Below are 15,936 nucleotides of genomic sequence, written 5' to 3'. Positions count from 1 at the left end.
TGTGTTCATAACCCAACCCCCCACCCTCCCCCCCGCCGTTGTCTGGCGGTCTCCCAGGGAACTACTACGGCACCCCCCGGCCGGTGCACATCGGCCCAGAGAGCCCCCCCATCACCTACCAGGAGCACCGCAATCTGCTCAGGAACTTCCGCACGCGCAGCAAGTCCCTCAGCAACCTGGAGAAGGCTGCAGACGAGGGGGACGACAGCGAGGAGGACCGTGGCCTGGCAGGCAGGTGTCCCTCAGACAGACTGCTGCGTAAGACCACATGGGTGACCAAGTTTATACCACGTTCATAGGGCATTTGGCAGAGGCAATTTGTAGACTAGGAGTGATAGGATTGTACGGGTCCAACTCACTAAGGTAGTTAGACTGTAGGAGGAACGGGGACTATAGCAATACCCTTAAGGTTTTTTAGATCCAAAAGGTTTGACTGATTAACTTATCTTCCAGTAGAAGTAGAGTGGTAGTGCTAGCCAGGATCTGGAGACTCCATAGTCCCTCAGTCTATAGCTTCAGACTTTGATACCCCAATGAATCAATCATTAGCATGATTAGTATGCTCCAGATTTAGTGGGGGTGTGGCCTCATCGATTTACTGATTTCATCCAGGGAGGGGTCAGCCTGCTGCCCAGATGCAAGCAGAGAGAGCCAGGCAGGGAGGCAGGCAGGCAGATACACAGATAGGGCAGGGAGTGAGGCCAGGAAGGGAGGGCAGGGCCAGGGAAGGAGGCCAGGAAGGGAGGGCAGGGCCAGGGAAGGCTGAGGCAGGGAGGGTAAACATAGAGGCTCGTGGCAGTGAGCTGTCCATGGTCCTGACCTTTGCTGAGTCATCTCTGAGTCTGGGCAGGGGGGAGCTGGATGGACTGTGCAACACTGCATGTGCAGTGGAGCACAACCTCTCCCTCCTCCTCTTCTCGGAGAGAGAACCAACAATATAGAGGACAGAAACAAGGGCAGTCAGGAAAAAGATGCTTATTTTCACCCAGCTGTCATTGTAGGATGCATGCCTCAGCCTCACTTCGACTGGGCAGGACAGAGTAGGATCTGCCCCCTGTTGGTTAAGGTCAGAGATCAGTCTATTTCTATATTTTCTAATTACAAAGCAGTTCTTTTTTCAGATTTAGAGGAGATTCCAGGCTATTTCCAAACTAATTTCAGATTAGTCAGCACTCATAATTGTTAAGCATGATATGGCACGATTCCTAGATTTTTTTTCAGCAACCTTTTCCAATGACCCATCCTCAGATTAGGACTCTATTCACCAGACATGATTGGTCTCTTTCCCTCTCCTCTTCTGTTTCAGGGGGCTCTGCGGGCATCAGGGGTGCGCCTCCTGCCCCCCTGTCCTCCCCCAGGGGCTCCAGTGGGGGGGATGGCTGTGCCATGGAGAACGAGGGCAGCAGCAGCAGCAGGTTGCAGGCAGTGATGTCCGAGAACTGGGAAGTGGCCTTCAGTGAAACAGGAGAGCCTTACTATATAGAGTGAGCCTGACCACTAAAGTGCTTGATTGCTATTCAAGACGTTTTGTAAAAATAAGCCCTATAAGTCTATTTCCAATGTGTTGACGTGATCATTGCTATTGTGATTTTGAGGAGGATGTTCTCTCTCTCTTTCAGTCACCACTCAAAGACCACCAGCTGGCAGGATCCTCGAGCCCAGAGGAGAGAGTCGGTGGACACAAACGAATGTGAGCCGCCTTTCACTTTCTCTGTGTCTCTCCCCCCTCTGCATCTCTCTCCTCTCCCTCTCTCTCTCTCTGAGTCTTTCTCTGTGTCTCTCTGCATCTCTCTCCCCCTCTCTCTCTCTCTCTCTCTCTCTCTGAGTCTTTCTCTGTGTCTCTCCCCCTCTCTGCATCGCTCTCCTCTCTCTCTCTCTCTGAGTCTTTCTCAGTGTCTATGTCTCTCTGCATACTGTAATTATAGAAACACTGTTGAAGAGTTCAAACGCGACAGAGCTTAATGAAGCATGTCTGTAGCCACATTAGTTAAGCTAGGAACCACAGACCTGGCTAGTTGACCTGTTAATAGACTTAAATTAAATCCAATAAGCTTTTTGTTGAATTCAGATGTGTTTTGATTTAGGCCAGAACAACTGGCAGGGTTCTACCTGTTTTGACTAGCCTGGCAGATGGCATGTGTTGGGCATGTGACTGACAACTTTCAGTCATCATTTTGTCATGCGATACATACAGATAAAATAAGTACAGCTTAATGTGATTTCTGATATATGTCCAAATAGCTGATTACTCAAGTGAAAGCAGCTCCATCTGTTGTAATGCCATGGAATAGGCTGGCCAAACTGAGTTGCAGTACACTATTATGGCCAACAGGGGGAAATGCAACTCAGTAACAGAAGGGGTTGCCTTGTGAAAGGCAAGCTGAGCCTCCTTCATGGGCCATTATGACAGGAAAAACACTTTGGCCGCATGAGTTCTATTTATTTCAAAATGTTTAGCACTAAGTGCCATCTGGTGATTGGTGCGTTGTTTCGTGTGGGTCTCTTGTTCCTCGGTCATAAAACCCCAACACATCTCTACTCACGTAACCCACCAACTCACTGCATCAGACTCTGCTAGTCTCACTACGCTTCACGGTGACATTTATATTCTGAGAACCGGAATTGCACACAGCTAAGCCTGTCCTCCTCAGTCTCTCTCTCTCTTGCTGTCTCTCTCTCTTGCTGTCTCTCTCTCTTGCTGTCTCTCCCTCTGGCTGTGTGTGTTGGTCAGTGGCAGGGTTTACAGCCCAGCCGGCAGAGCTCAGAGGCTTCTCCGTCCACACGCGGCTCTCCAAGGGCTCCAGGGGCTTCGGCTTCAACATCGTAGGGGGCAGCAGACCCAGGGAGTTCCTCCAGGTCTACAGCGTCACTCCAGGGGGGCCGTCTGCACTCAACACAGGTAGGAGAGCTGGTCAGGAGCAGCAGCATCCACCAACCGCTCACTGCCATCTCATGATGGATTGAAAAATGTTTGTTGCAAAGCCTTAAAGAGTAAACTGTAAGAAAGTTTGAAACCAAAAAAATCACATTATTCTGGTGGTTCCTAGCTTGCAATTATTTTCGATGTGCAGTATTCAATAGGACTGCAGAGAAATGTACAGATGGATTGGAGCTTAAATACTGTTATCCTGAATTACTTAGAATGTTTTATGAGTTTCACACACAGTTATTGGTCAGCATCCAGAGATGGTGACAGACAGAATATTTGATTAATAATGTTCTAGTGACAAATGATTCCATGGAAAGTTTGCCCATACCGGCTAAACCATTAGCTATTGCCTGGTACACAATGTCTAGCTTTTCCAGATGGACTTTGTTTACAGCCTATACCCTTGATTTTTTCCATGTCTGGGGTCAGTGTGACGTCTTCAAACAGCTTGGAAAATAAACCGTCTCTTTTTGTTTTATAAGAACAGTGTTGTCTCTACAGATGTGATACTCTGTTTGCATTGATATTACATGTGACGACAGTTTGCTTTACAATCTACTTACAACTATCAATCTCCTTCTCTCTCTTGCTCTCTTGCTCTCGCTCTCGCTCTCCCTCTCTTCCCACTTGGATTAAAGTGGAGAGATTGTTTATTTCTCATTGAGTATATATCTCGATCGGTCTCTAATCCTAATGGCCATGTTGCCATAATCTAGCTATCATCACATAAAGCAACACACATCCATATGCATAGACACACACACACACACAGACACACATAAACAAGGACAGGCAGGCGCGCACTCACATCACCCACACATGCACATGGTGACAGGCATCACGGGCTCTCCTCAGAGAGGCTCTCACTTTCTATCTGATAATAGGCTGGGTTAGTGAGGGATTAGATGCCTGGATTAGAACACACTCACACGCACGCTCCAATTGAAATACACAAATAGTGTATGACTTATGAACCACATTGCCCTGTAACCTCCCGGTAACGACTTCCAAGTAGAGGATTACTGTGCTCGAGAGATGTTGCTGGCAAAGTAGGTTACAGAAATGCCTTTGGTACTATATTTACAAAATGCATCAGGTTTACCCATATCATTCGTGCATTTGCATCAGAACTCCCTCTCTCCGTCCTCACAGCTGACATCCTGGTCTACATCAACGACACGTGTGTGCTGGGCGTGTCTCATAAAGAGGTGGTGGAGATGCTCAAGTTGGTGCCTGTGGGCCACAATGTGGACGTGGTGGTGAGGAGGGGCTACCCCATGCTGTACAACCCTGACGGCTGTCCCAAGCAGCCCCCTCCAAGGCTACCGGACAGCAGGGACCCCCTGCCGCCCCCCACAACCACGCAGCCCCAGCCTCTGCACCAGCGCCTACCTGCTCTCCTCCCCGCGCCGTCCCCCTACACCTCTGCTCAGCACCTCAACCTCAACGGTGTCTACCAAGGTGGCTACATGGGTTTAGGAGTGGGGTCGGGCTTGGATGCCAATGGAAATGCCCCCCTCCTAGCCCCCCGACTGCCCGCTCCCTCCTCCAGGCGCTCTAGTGCCAGCTTGGCACCCTCCACCGCGCCCTCACGCCCACCCCGCTCCCTGAGGGGCCTTCCCAGGCTGCAGCCCCTCGACAATTCCCTGGGTTGCCAGAGTGACAGTGAAGTGGTCTCCGCCCTCGGCTCACACAGGTAACACAGTTGATAGTATTTCAATGTATTTTCTAGATCATTGAATCACATGCAGAATGTCATACCTGTCCCTTATCTGTCTCTGTAGGGCATCGATGATTCGTAACCATAACAACAACACCCTGTCAGCTCCCCATCATGCCCAGCATTACGGTAACTGCAAGTCCTCTGAGAGTGACCTGTCCACCTGCACCCTCCCCGTGTCAAGGCTGCCCGTCCCCCAGTCCCCCCGGAGACCCTCCTCCTCACTCAGGGGGCCTAGGGGGGCTTACTCTCGCCTCATCAGACCCCAGACCTCCCTCCTCAGACCCCCTCCCACCCCTGACAGCCCACAAAACTCCTTCAATGGCTACCATGGCAACACCAGCGGCAGTGCCAGCCCCAGCAGCATGTCATCTCCGGGAGCAATGAGTTTGGGTAGTGGGGGTGGGGGTGGGGGTGAAGGGGAGTTGGTGCCCGTCGCCCTGGCCCAGAATGAGGGGGGCAGGGGGCTGGGCTTTGGTGTGACCGCGGGGGGCCAAGGCGGCCAGCTAGCTGTGGTCAAGAGGGTGTGGGACAGGAGGCAATGCTCCTCCCTACAGCCAGGAGACGTCATTGTCAAAATCAATGGAGCTGACATCCAGAGTCTCAGCTTTGCACAGGTACTGCATGTGAAAGGAGTAGAGAGAAAGACAGACATGTTGTGTAAAGTCTGCAAAATAACCGCTCAATATTTGTATTCATTTGTTCTTGTCCCAGGTTCAAAAGGTCCTTCAGGAACACACCAAACTAGGAGAGGTGGTCTTATTGGTTTACAGAGGGGGTAAGAGGAGGATTACTGTTAGACAAACACAGTTTGTTTGCTTTTTTGCATCGTTGATAAGGCCCTCTACAAACCTTTTATTTTCTCTTTCTTCTAGGCACCTACCATCCTTCCATCTCCCCCAACTCCATAAGAAGACTGCCCCCACCTCTCCTCCGCCCCCCTCCTCCCCCTGCAGCCTCCGACAACCCTTCCCCACCAGCACGCACCCAGCCACTGTCACGCACCTCTGCAACTCCCCATGCCCCCGGCCACACCCCTGGACGGGGGCACTCCTCCCTGGTCCAGAGCACCAGCTTCCTGGAGTCTGTGCCCGTCACCCTCACCATGGAGCCCAAAGACTGGCAGAGTGTGGGTCTGGAGGATGAGGTAGAGAGAGGGGCAGCGGCCCCTGTGTCAGGACAGGAGGGAGTGGGACGGGCGCGCCTGCCCAAGGGATTTGAGGTGGAGTTGAAGAGGAAACCGGGAGAGGGCTTTGGATTTGTCATCGCTTCACAGGATGTGGAGAACGGCAAGGGTGAGAACCGAGCGAGTCACATGTCATACGACACATTCATCATGATGCATTGTGTTCTGCCATGCTCTGACAACTCGGGACGTTTCACAGCTGTTTTATTTGTAGTTCCCTATCATGTGTTACTGAAAAGGGTCAATTGGTCTGATAGCAAACATATTGTTCATGTTATCGGTTCTTGAAGCGATACTGATACCACAGTATATCCATAATGAGTCATGGAGCTTGTTAAACTGAGACAGACCCCCGTCTTTCCCATGGTTTTTGTATTCAGCATGGTGATCTTGAAACCACTGTTTTCTGGGTTACCTACAGTACAACATACAGATTCAGCAGACTTGTACAGCGAGGATGACAGAATAGAAAGTGACCCCTTTTCAAGGGCTGTCCTGTTTCCATAACTTTAGTACCAAAGGCTTTTTGGGATATTTACGGGACTATGACACACCAAGTCTTTAGAAATGTGAAGACCCCCTAATGTTTGTACAGCAAATTCATTTGTTGTTGATGCCCCCATTGGATCATAAAGATGTAATATTGTCTCCCCCCGGGATTTTGTTCTGGACTCTTCCAGAAGGTGAGAACATCAGTCCCTGCTTTTGGGCGTGGATGTTCCGTGTTTTGTGGTGCAAACATCTGTATTGGGGTTTGTAGTGTGTGGGTGCGCTTGATTGATGTGTGTCAGAGTTGTGAGTGCATGCATGTCTATGCCACCCTCCTTGGAAATCGATGAAATCAATAGGCAGATTATCCGGAGTGAAGGGCTGCTGGCTCTGGGATATTAAGGCTAAGCTGCATCGGTTTTATTTGTGTCTGTTCTCTTTTTAAATCACCCTGTCAGCCCCAGATCCCACACACTATAACCTCTGGATGATAACCTGCCCCCTCTCAATACAGTCATGACTCCTCTCTGCATGGGGTGCAATAGCCAGACCCCATACTGCTACTTTATGTCCTACCTGTGCAAGGAATAGCAAAACACCTGATCACCTATTAGACTTAAGTGTATTGAGCATCCGTGTGATAAATGACCTAGTCTTCTCTCACCCCCCCCCCCCCTTCCCAGGCTCTCTGGGGATTGGCTTCCCTCTGTTCAATCCTCATGCAATTCAATTTGCTTCATGGACTGAGCTTACATGCATTTATGTTGTCATGGTAAGATTAAGGTTGTAGGTCTCCTCCTCTAACTCACTTTTTCTCTCTCTCTCTCTCTCTCTCTCTCTCTCTCTCTCTCTCTCTCTCTCTCTCTCTCTCTCTCTCTCCATCTCTCTGCAGTACAGACTCCCTCTGTCTCTGTGTCCTCATTCCTCCCTGCAGCTCACCCCTCTGACAGCTCCACCACTCTTCGCTCTCCTCAACACTCTCTTTTTACTCTCTCCTATCTCCCTCTCTGTATCTCTCCATCTATGTTTCTTTCCCCCCCCCTCTCTCTCTCTCTTTCTCCCTAAAGCTCCCCCCCTCTCTCTCCCCTTTACTCTGCAGTAAAAAGATTCAGTCTGGTTTCACTAAAGATTAAAATACTCTCTCTCTCCCTCATACCCTCTGTCTCCCTGCATCTCTCTCTCTCTATCCACCACCATCCACTCTCTCGTTTTCTATCTTTCTCTCCCTCTATATTTTTCTCTCTCTCCTTCTCTCTATTTGTTTCTCTCCTTGCTCTCTCTCTCTCTCTCATCTGTTCTCTCTCACCCCTCCTCTATCTAAAATGCTTTAGTGAGACGCTACACTGAACGTTTCCCCAGCAGAGAAACAACAGTGATCTGTTTTACTTCTTGGTTTTCTTCTATTGATCAGCTTCACATGCTTCTGGACCTCAGCATCTTCAGGCTGTCCTGCTGGAATATACAGTTTGACCTTTTTGCATGATATTCAAAGAGCCATGTTGGAAAGACTACAGTCTGCTTTGAAAACTGTGAAGGACTCCAAACGTAATTGTGGGCTTTTGTTGCCATTTAATGGACTGTTACGATTATGTGTAATCGTTTGTGATTTGATGTATGAAAGAGTGAGCCTTGCTGCTGTTCTGTGCTGACTTTCTTATCAATTGGTAGCACTGTGATTAAGAATATTGTGTGCATGACGACTAATATAGAACATCTGTAGCAGGGTCGTAGATGGACATTTCGTCCTCAAGTGTTTTGTTCGACCGCCATAGTTCAAACTGGTGCTCTGGGGTACTAGAAGAATGGTCAGATGCGTTTGGGATCCTACAAGTGGTATGATAGCGAGAGAGAGAGAGTAGGAGATAACGGTTGCTATCCCAAACAGGTGCAGACACTGCAGGAGTGGAGCAGGGGTGGTGGGAGGACGTCTGTGACAGCAGAGCTTTGCAGGTGCTTTAGAATTGGTCGTGGTAGTCATTTCCGTGGCAGGTGTAATGGTGCTTTCAGTTGCGATAGCCTGAGCAGCGGAACACAGCGGTTCAATTAGTTGCTGTTGTGTTGGCTGTAACGGGCAGGCAGCCGTCCCGTGGGGAATGTGACGTGACTGCAAATGTGTAACCCCTCGTAAGGTAGGGTGTCAGCCGCGCTCTCCCCTCTGCTGAGGGGAGGAGGTGGTGTTCTCCCTATCTGCAGGCTCCGCCGGCAGGCTGGAGGGGGTCTCTGCGTCTCAGCTGCAGAGGGCTTTTACGATGGAGGGGAGGGGGGCCGTTTTCACCACTGAGAGGTGATCAGTGCAGCACGGCTGGCTGGCTGGCTGGCTGGCAGACTGCTGGGCATAACCGCAGTGGGATTATTCTGGGCAGCAGAACAAGGAAAGCCAAAGGAAATACACTGTATATCATGAAGTCCATTTATATTTAGCGAGTGTGTGTGTGTGTGTGTGTGTGCGTGTGCGTGTGCGTGTGTGTGTGTGTGTGTCTGTGTGTGTGTGTGTGTAAGTTTTTTATTTCTGTGCCTGTTTGCACATTGGCACGTTGATGTAGCAGTCTTGAACTACTTATGTTTTATGTATGATAAGACTATATGAAAGTGCCTCTGCTTTGATTGCAGTTTGGGCCTGGGTCACCCAGATTCTGCCCAGACCTGGAGATGTGTCCTCTGGCCAGGAGTCAGGGCCTGATTACTGACTAGATGTTCATCTGGGTGTCATCATCACCGGAACACTCAAGATTCATAGGCCCTAATTCATGTCACGTTGACTGTCAACGGGAATTTGAAGTGTGTAAAGGCAATGTTTCCCTCCGCTTCTGCTGGTTACAGGAGGATATCTGAGGTTGTGAGGCCCTCCTGATGGAGGACTGGTGCCGGGATGCTTATGTTGTCTGATCGGTTATATAATAACGTAGGCAACATGGACCCACCAGCTGTCACTATGGAGGAGCTGACACTGGGGTGTAAACTTTTGGCCAGAATAAGGATGAAGGGATGAAGGAAGGGAGGGAAGAGAGAAGCCAGATGGAGGTGGATGAATGTGAAGGAATTCTCAGAAGATTTCTGGTTAGTGCTGGAGATTATTGAGCGAAAGGGAGCATTTCGTTCATTTTATATTAAAACAGGTTTGTGATGTTCTGGGCTGGATTTAGTTGATGTGAGAAAGTGAATTTAACATGAAGGCCAAGATGTGATTGGTTTAAACAGACAGAATCAAAGAACAAACTGAGATTACATAACCAAACCCTAACCCTAACTAACCGTCGCATAACATTTTCAGACTTGCTCCAGTGTGCACTAACACACACAAACACATAGTAACACACACATATGATGCGTCACATCATGCATCACCTGGATTGCACTCTCATTTCGTCAAGGCGTTTTGGCTTGAGTCAGTGTGACTGATGTGTGACTGATGTTTTGGACGTTGAAGGTAACGGATGGAAAGAAGTGGACTCTGCTCTTCTCACACAAGAAAATGTTGAAGCAAGCACAAACATCAAAGAGTGAACGAATGCAGAGTGTCTCGATGTGTGTGTGTGTGTGTGTGTGGTTAGTTTATATATGGGTGAGAGAGAGAGAGAGAGAGAGAGAGAGAGAGAGAGAGAGAGAGAGAGAGAGAGAGAGAGAGAGAGAGAGAGAGAGAGAGAGAGAGAGAGAGAGAGAGCACTAATTGTAGTCTTATGAAGGCTTTGCCTTTGAAAAAGAGTTGCTGATGTATGGGGATTTTCTGTGGAAGAGATATGGACTGAGAGAATGTCTGTGTAGAAAGCAGGAGAGTGGACCTTTCTGCAGCCTCACTGCTGGTGTGAATCCTCACGGCTGGTGTGAAGCCTCACTGCTGGTGTGAAGCCTCACTGCTCTCTACCTTCCGGACCTTGGAGGAAATGAGGTTGAGTGACCCTGTGTTAGAAGACAGGCTGTACTTGAAAACGCTGCTGAATCAATGAGCAGAAAAAAGTGCTCCCTGCATGGTGTGTCAGCAGACAGAGAGGGCTTGATTGATGGTCGGATGAAGGAGAAAAGGAGAGTATTTCAAGGAGGCATGGAGTGGGGGGAGTAAAGAGAGGATATTTAGTGCAGTGATTTATTATATAACCACTGTCAAATCTCAGCCAAGTCTTGTTTTAGAATTTGGCTCCTATCTTTACGATTTAAATTTAGAGTTGGCACTCTTTTATGCATTTTACTTTTGACCTTACTCATTAGTCACTCTCTAAATCAAATACTTTTTCATTAGAGGAGAAATTGTATAGACGGCAAATGGGCCTCTGGTCTCTGAAGATGAGCTCAAATTGTTTTCTCCTGAGAAAACATTTTCACATCCTCCACAGCTAAATTTGGTAAAATTGTGTAAGTGTTTCTTCAACACCCTAACTCTCCCACCATCTCTCTCTCCAGCCGCTTCCCTCCTCCCTCACCGGTTTGTAACGGTGCATCGAGGCAGCCCGGCTGCCCGGAGTGGTCAAATCCGCCCTGGTGACCGGTTAGAGGCAGTGGAGGGACGGTCGGTGCTCAACCTGCCACACCGGGAGCTTGCCCACATCCTGCGGCGAGCTGGAAACACTCTGCGCCTCACCATCATCCCCCGGCCCAGCACCTGTAAACACAGAGCCTAGCACACACACACAAATACACATGCTATAATCAAGCTCTGTTCAATTCAAAAGTATTTTGAACTATCTCCTGTTTTCCCATCCACAATTTAACCTCATCCAATTCTCTCCCCCAGACTCCTCTAGCCTATCAGAGTCCACAGACTACGACCCTAATCACAGAATCAGGAAAGGTCATCGGTCTCGGCCCAAGGTAAGCATGGAGGCTGCCCAATATCTGTGTCCGAGTAACAATGTCAGTGTAGGCTCAGCGAACTTTCAAAGAAGCATGATGTCCTTTGTTACTGTACCTCTCTGCCTCTCTCTCACACAATACAAATAATGGACTGAATACATGTGCACATTTAAGCCTTTGCTTCACCTTAACTTAACTCATCTAGTCTTTGTATTTCTCAGATAGTGGCTCAATAATGTCTTGTATTGTTCCATCCATTAAGTTTGTGTTTGTCCCTAGCATGACTCTAGGTATTACAGCGTTGACCTGGACCGTGGCCCAACAGGCTTTGGCTTCAGTCTAAGAGGGGGAAGTGAGTACAACATGGGCCTGTATGTGCTGGGACTGATGGAGGGAGGACCTGCCTCACGGAGCCATAAAATACAGGTGTGTGTTTCTGTGTGTCCGTGTATGGATGCGCACGCTATCCATGCTGAGTCCTGTGCTGTGTCCTGCAGGTGAGTGACCAACTGGTGGAGATCAATGGGGACAGTACGGTGGGGATGACCCACAGCCAGGCGGTGGAGCAGATACGCAGGGGGGGGCACCGCATCCACCTGGTCCTCAAGAAGGGCAACGGTTACGTCCCTGACTACGGTAAGCACCTCCAGAGAGCCACTCCTGCTGTGTGGAAGATATGCTATGCTGGATATGCTGGATATGCTACCACACAGTCTCCAAACTCTTTCAACTTTTCCACATATCACTTAGAAGGGCTTCTGTGCAAAACTCTTCTTTCTCTGCTGGTGCGGTTCCTGAAACTTGGGTCTGTTGGGGTTAATCCTTCTTTCCCTTCTTCTTCTGGGTTGGGATCTTTGTTCTACTTCCTCATAACCAGCTTCTGTTTTTCTTTTAATCTCTCTGTTTCCTGCTTCTCTTCCTCTACTTGCTTCTCTTCTTCCCTCTATCCCTTTCATCTCTTTCTCTCCCAGTGGAGCTCTCCAGTCTGTCTCTGTGTATGACCAACTCCAAGCTAGGGGAGCCTTGCTTCTATGTCATCGGCCGGACAGAGAATACGCGGTTGGTAATTGTTCCTGTTAGTTCTCCATTTTTCTTGTCCCTCTACATCCCTCTCCTCTATCACTACCAACTGTGTGTAGTCTTTACTCATTGAAAATACCTTTTGTGTCGCTGTTTGTTGGCACCCCCATTTTGAAATCAGGATCATTCACAAACATTTTGGTTGGTGATGTTGGCCCTGACTGATGAAGGTCCTGACTGTGTTCTGACTGTGTTGTGAATGTCTTCTGACTGTGTTTGTATTTATTTTCTCTGCACTCTGGTAGAGATATATACAGTATTTCGATAGCCTCAGTCCCAGTCAGTTCTTGCAGGGTTGCAGTCGATAATGATGTTTTATTTGAGAGAGGGAAATGAACATTGAAGGCATGTTGTTTATGAGCAGCACTTTGTTTTTGTTCATGATGATGGGTTGACGTAGGGGAGGATCAGTTCTTACACAACCTGGCCTCACTCTGATGGTCTCTCAGATGGACCTCTGTACAGTATTTAATGTTCTGGTTATATAATATACCCTGCCAGAGCCCTTTCTCCCTCTTACATACCTGCTCAATCTGTGTGTTTTTTTTTTCTTACCTGTCCTTATGTCTCTGTGTGTTTGTGTGTATGTGTTTGTTTGGATGCTTGGTGGGGTGCTGGTTGTGTGTCCAGGCCGTGAGCGCAGAGTCACCTCCCCTCCCCGCCCACAGCCCCCCGAGGAGCAGGGTCTGGCTGCAGTAGGCCCCACCCACAGAAGGAGCCACCAAGCCAAGACCAAGAGAAGAGGGCGGTCTTCACAGGGGCAAGGGAAGAGGAGAGAGGGGGGCTCGAGGAGGGGGAGGCAGCGGGGTTCAGAGAAAGAGGCGGGGTCACATAGAGAGAGCCCGACCTCTGAGTCAGAGGAGGAGAATGTCAGCAGAGGACAGAGGGCCCAGAGGATGAGGGACAAAGTACGTTCTCAGAGTTTACCTAGAGAGGCCCTCAGAAACCTCCACAAGGAGGACACAGAGCAGGAAGCAGATGAGGAGGAGGAGGAGAGAGGGAGGAAGGAGAGCAGAAAGACAGACAGGAAAAGGAAAAGCAAGAGTGAAGACAGAGTTGGTAAGATTGAGCCCGAAAAGAAAAGAGAGGATGAGGAGGATGAGGTGGAGGAGGTGATGGAAGAGGAACAACCTGATGCCATTTTACCCATCCCTTACCAAAGACTGCCCAAACCCAAACTAGACTGGGAGGAAAATGAGGAGGATTTGAATGAGGAACAGAGTGAATGGGAGACGAGAAGAGAGAGGGTATGGGAGTATGAAATGATGAGAGAGAGTGATCTGGATGGTGAAAGGGGAGAGGAGAGAGAGATGGACAGGGATCGACTGAGGAGAGAGGAGGACGAGACGAGCGAGTGGGAGGAGAGGAACCAGCCTGGTCTGGTCTCTCCTGGTCCTGTGTTGAGTCCTAGGCTACAAAGAGAGCCCTTCTCATTCCTCACGTCCACACAGCTGGAGAGCGCCGAGTCGGAGTCCGGAGACAGCCTCTCCGATGGCAGCGTGTCTGCTGCCAGTGTGTCGGGCCTCTCCCTGGCCCCGGCCGGGGGGGCCAGGCTGCTCCCTGGTCCCTGGCTCCCTCCCAGATCCCCCAGCATGGCCCAGCTCAGACAGGAGAGGAGGCTGGCTGGCGGAGGAAGAGGAGCTGTTTCGTGACTGTCTCAGAAGCTATAGAAAACCTTATCTGATCATGACATCACACCCTGAGTCAGAATCAAACCAATACCTCTCTCTCCTGTTTGAAAACTACACATTGACTCAGTTTAGTTTTCTGCCACTCTTTTGATATGTAGTTTAAATATTCTTTGTGCCTTTTGACAGCTGTTTTCTGGCTGATGTTAGTCAATGTTCACTGTGTCCATTTGTAAATAGTTTGGGCGACCAGCATACTGTACAGGTACATTGAACAGGAACGAGCAACAATCATTTAGTCACATTGTTCCTCTTATCCTCTCTTCATGGAAGCTTTCTGTCCATTCTCTTCCAGGATGTGAGATACATTCTAATGTAGTTTAAGGGGCATTGGAAGAAGTTTGAATTTGTTGTTGAGGATACCTTCCTGCTTTCAGCCACATCCAGTCTCTCTTCCTCTAGGTCCCCACTCTCTATATGGTGGCAGAGGCTACTGTACCTACTGTTGATGCTCTAGAACCTTCTGCTATACAGAGACAGAATCTTCATTTACTCATACCTCATGAACCGAGCAATACAATGCTCAGGGGGATTGGTGGTGCTCTGTTGTTATTATCTCAAGTGGACACACAGAAAATCTCTACAATGTTTCATGTATCTGGTTATTAGATTGTGATGGGTCGAAGAGCATATAAAACTTTGTCAGCAATTGTGTGAAATCTATATCCTGTAAAAAAAAATATTTTTTATGAAAATAAATTACGAAAACAACTGCTAAAATACAATATTTATTGGAGCCCTAATTTATATGCTGGCACTGTTAAATTAAGATACATTTGATATGAATACTAATGATACCTGTTAATAATAATACAATGTTTGACTGGCCATAGGCTGTAGTGAAATTAGGATGTATAACAATATATTAGACTGATAAACAAATACTGCAATAGTGACTGTGGTTAATACACTCACGTTACAGTACAATGTGGAGCAATTGATTTGGTTTATGTGTATGTGTGACATCCAACATGAACATCTCATATATGAACCAGTATTATTTACTTGAAGAACATTCTGTGGCCACTGTTTAGCCAGAGATGTGCCCCTCTGGTGCAATGCACAGTTGCCTTGGTAACACAAACCACATTGTTTCAATCTCTGAACCATTTCAACTTAAAAGCTGAATCTTGAAGCTCGGAAATTATGTAATTTACAACTCCAAAATTTAGTCTGTTCACAGTCACTTATTACTCAATTACATTGACATCTGGCCAGTTGAGGGTAGAGGTGAAGAGATGGTATTTTTCTACAGAAGTTACTTTTTAATCCTCAGGTTTTTTAGATAAACATTTATGGATTCATTGATACAGAGATATAAAGATGAAGAAAGATACTTTTTTAACACACTGTTATTCAAGTAACAAACATTGTGATGAGAACCTAGTTTACAGTATATCTCTATGGAAGCACTTGGTGTTTGATAGAATCCTCTGTAGCTACAGACTGTCTACAAATTAACATATATAATTCCATATATTCTCTGCTCTAGTGGGCAGAGAATACAGAGTTATTATTACAGCGGCCAAAACTGAGTTGTAATATGAATATGTGGAAATAAATTGCTGGTTGTCACAGCCACTACCTGTCACCGTCTTGCAGGGGGAGCTCATTATAGTAACTCTACCCACAGAGTTTGCCATTACAACCATCAACATCTGACAACCTGACCAAACCAGTACAGTCTGGCTTGGGTAAATATCAAGACTGTTATTTCATTTGGTTATATTAACGTGTTTCTTTACTCTTAATGAGAATAAGCCTATACATTGTTACAATTATCAATAAACAACAAATAAATTATTTAAATGGATGGAAATATTTGTCTTGACTACCAGTCATTCACCATATTTGAATTTGTACATGTTCTTGACTAAATGCATGGAGTAAGACTGTGTTTAACTAAAAGCAGTAGATGGCAGCAAAATATTAAAGGTGGTTGTATTGGTGGGGAATGAGAGAACTGTCGTTGTTAGCTCTGAGCTTTGTCACATCAATTGTGTGTTCATGACGCTGTACAAGATTTTTTGGGGCTATTTATGTGTATTTGAGAGAGGTC

At 47.7% G+C, this 15,936-nt stretch overlaps 1 protein-coding gene across 3 annotated transcripts in view; it reads left to right on the top strand.

Annotated features, from left to right (window-relative positions):
- The window catches only part of LOC136945804 (membrane-associated guanylate kinase, WW and PDZ domain-containing protein 3), a 32,203-nt gene extending 16,523 nt beyond the window's left edge, over positions 1–15,680 (top strand). For 2 of the 3 annotated variants that reach the window (XM_067239866.1, XM_067239867.1), the window contains exons 5-17: positions 58–258; positions 1,307–1,484; positions 1,620–1,690; positions 2,738–2,899; positions 4,082–4,625; positions 4,714–5,266; positions 5,364–5,427; positions 5,525–5,944; positions 10,720–10,920; positions 11,051–11,127; positions 11,389–11,535; positions 11,607–11,745; positions 12,820–15,680. In XM_067239866.1, the coding sequence (XP_067095967.1) occupies positions 58–258; positions 1,307–1,484; positions 1,620–1,690; positions 2,738–2,899; positions 4,082–4,625; positions 4,714–5,266; positions 5,364–5,427; positions 5,525–5,944; positions 10,720–10,920; positions 11,051–11,127; positions 11,389–11,535; positions 11,607–11,745; positions 12,820–13,841 (3,779 nt within the window). In that variant the 3' untranslated portion in view covers positions 13,842–15,680. Of the gene's footprint in view, positions 1–57; positions 273–1,306; positions 1,485–1,619; positions 1,691–2,737; positions 2,900–4,081; positions 4,626–4,713; positions 5,267–5,363; positions 5,428–5,524; positions 5,945–10,719; positions 10,921–11,050; positions 11,128–11,388; positions 11,536–11,606; positions 11,746–12,819 lie in introns of those variants that run through there. The other variant, XM_067239868.1, reaches the window with a different exon arrangement.
- Positions 15,681–15,936: the final 256 nt, after the last annotated feature.

The sequence above is a fragment of the Osmerus mordax genome, chromosome 7, assembly GCF_038355195.1.
Source record: "Osmerus mordax isolate fOsmMor3 chromosome 7, fOsmMor3.pri, whole genome shotgun sequence".
Lineage (NCBI taxonomy): Eukaryota > Metazoa > Chordata > Actinopteri > Osmeriformes > Osmeridae > Osmerus > Osmerus mordax.
This window is presented reverse-complemented; position numbering and strand designations above follow the sequence as displayed.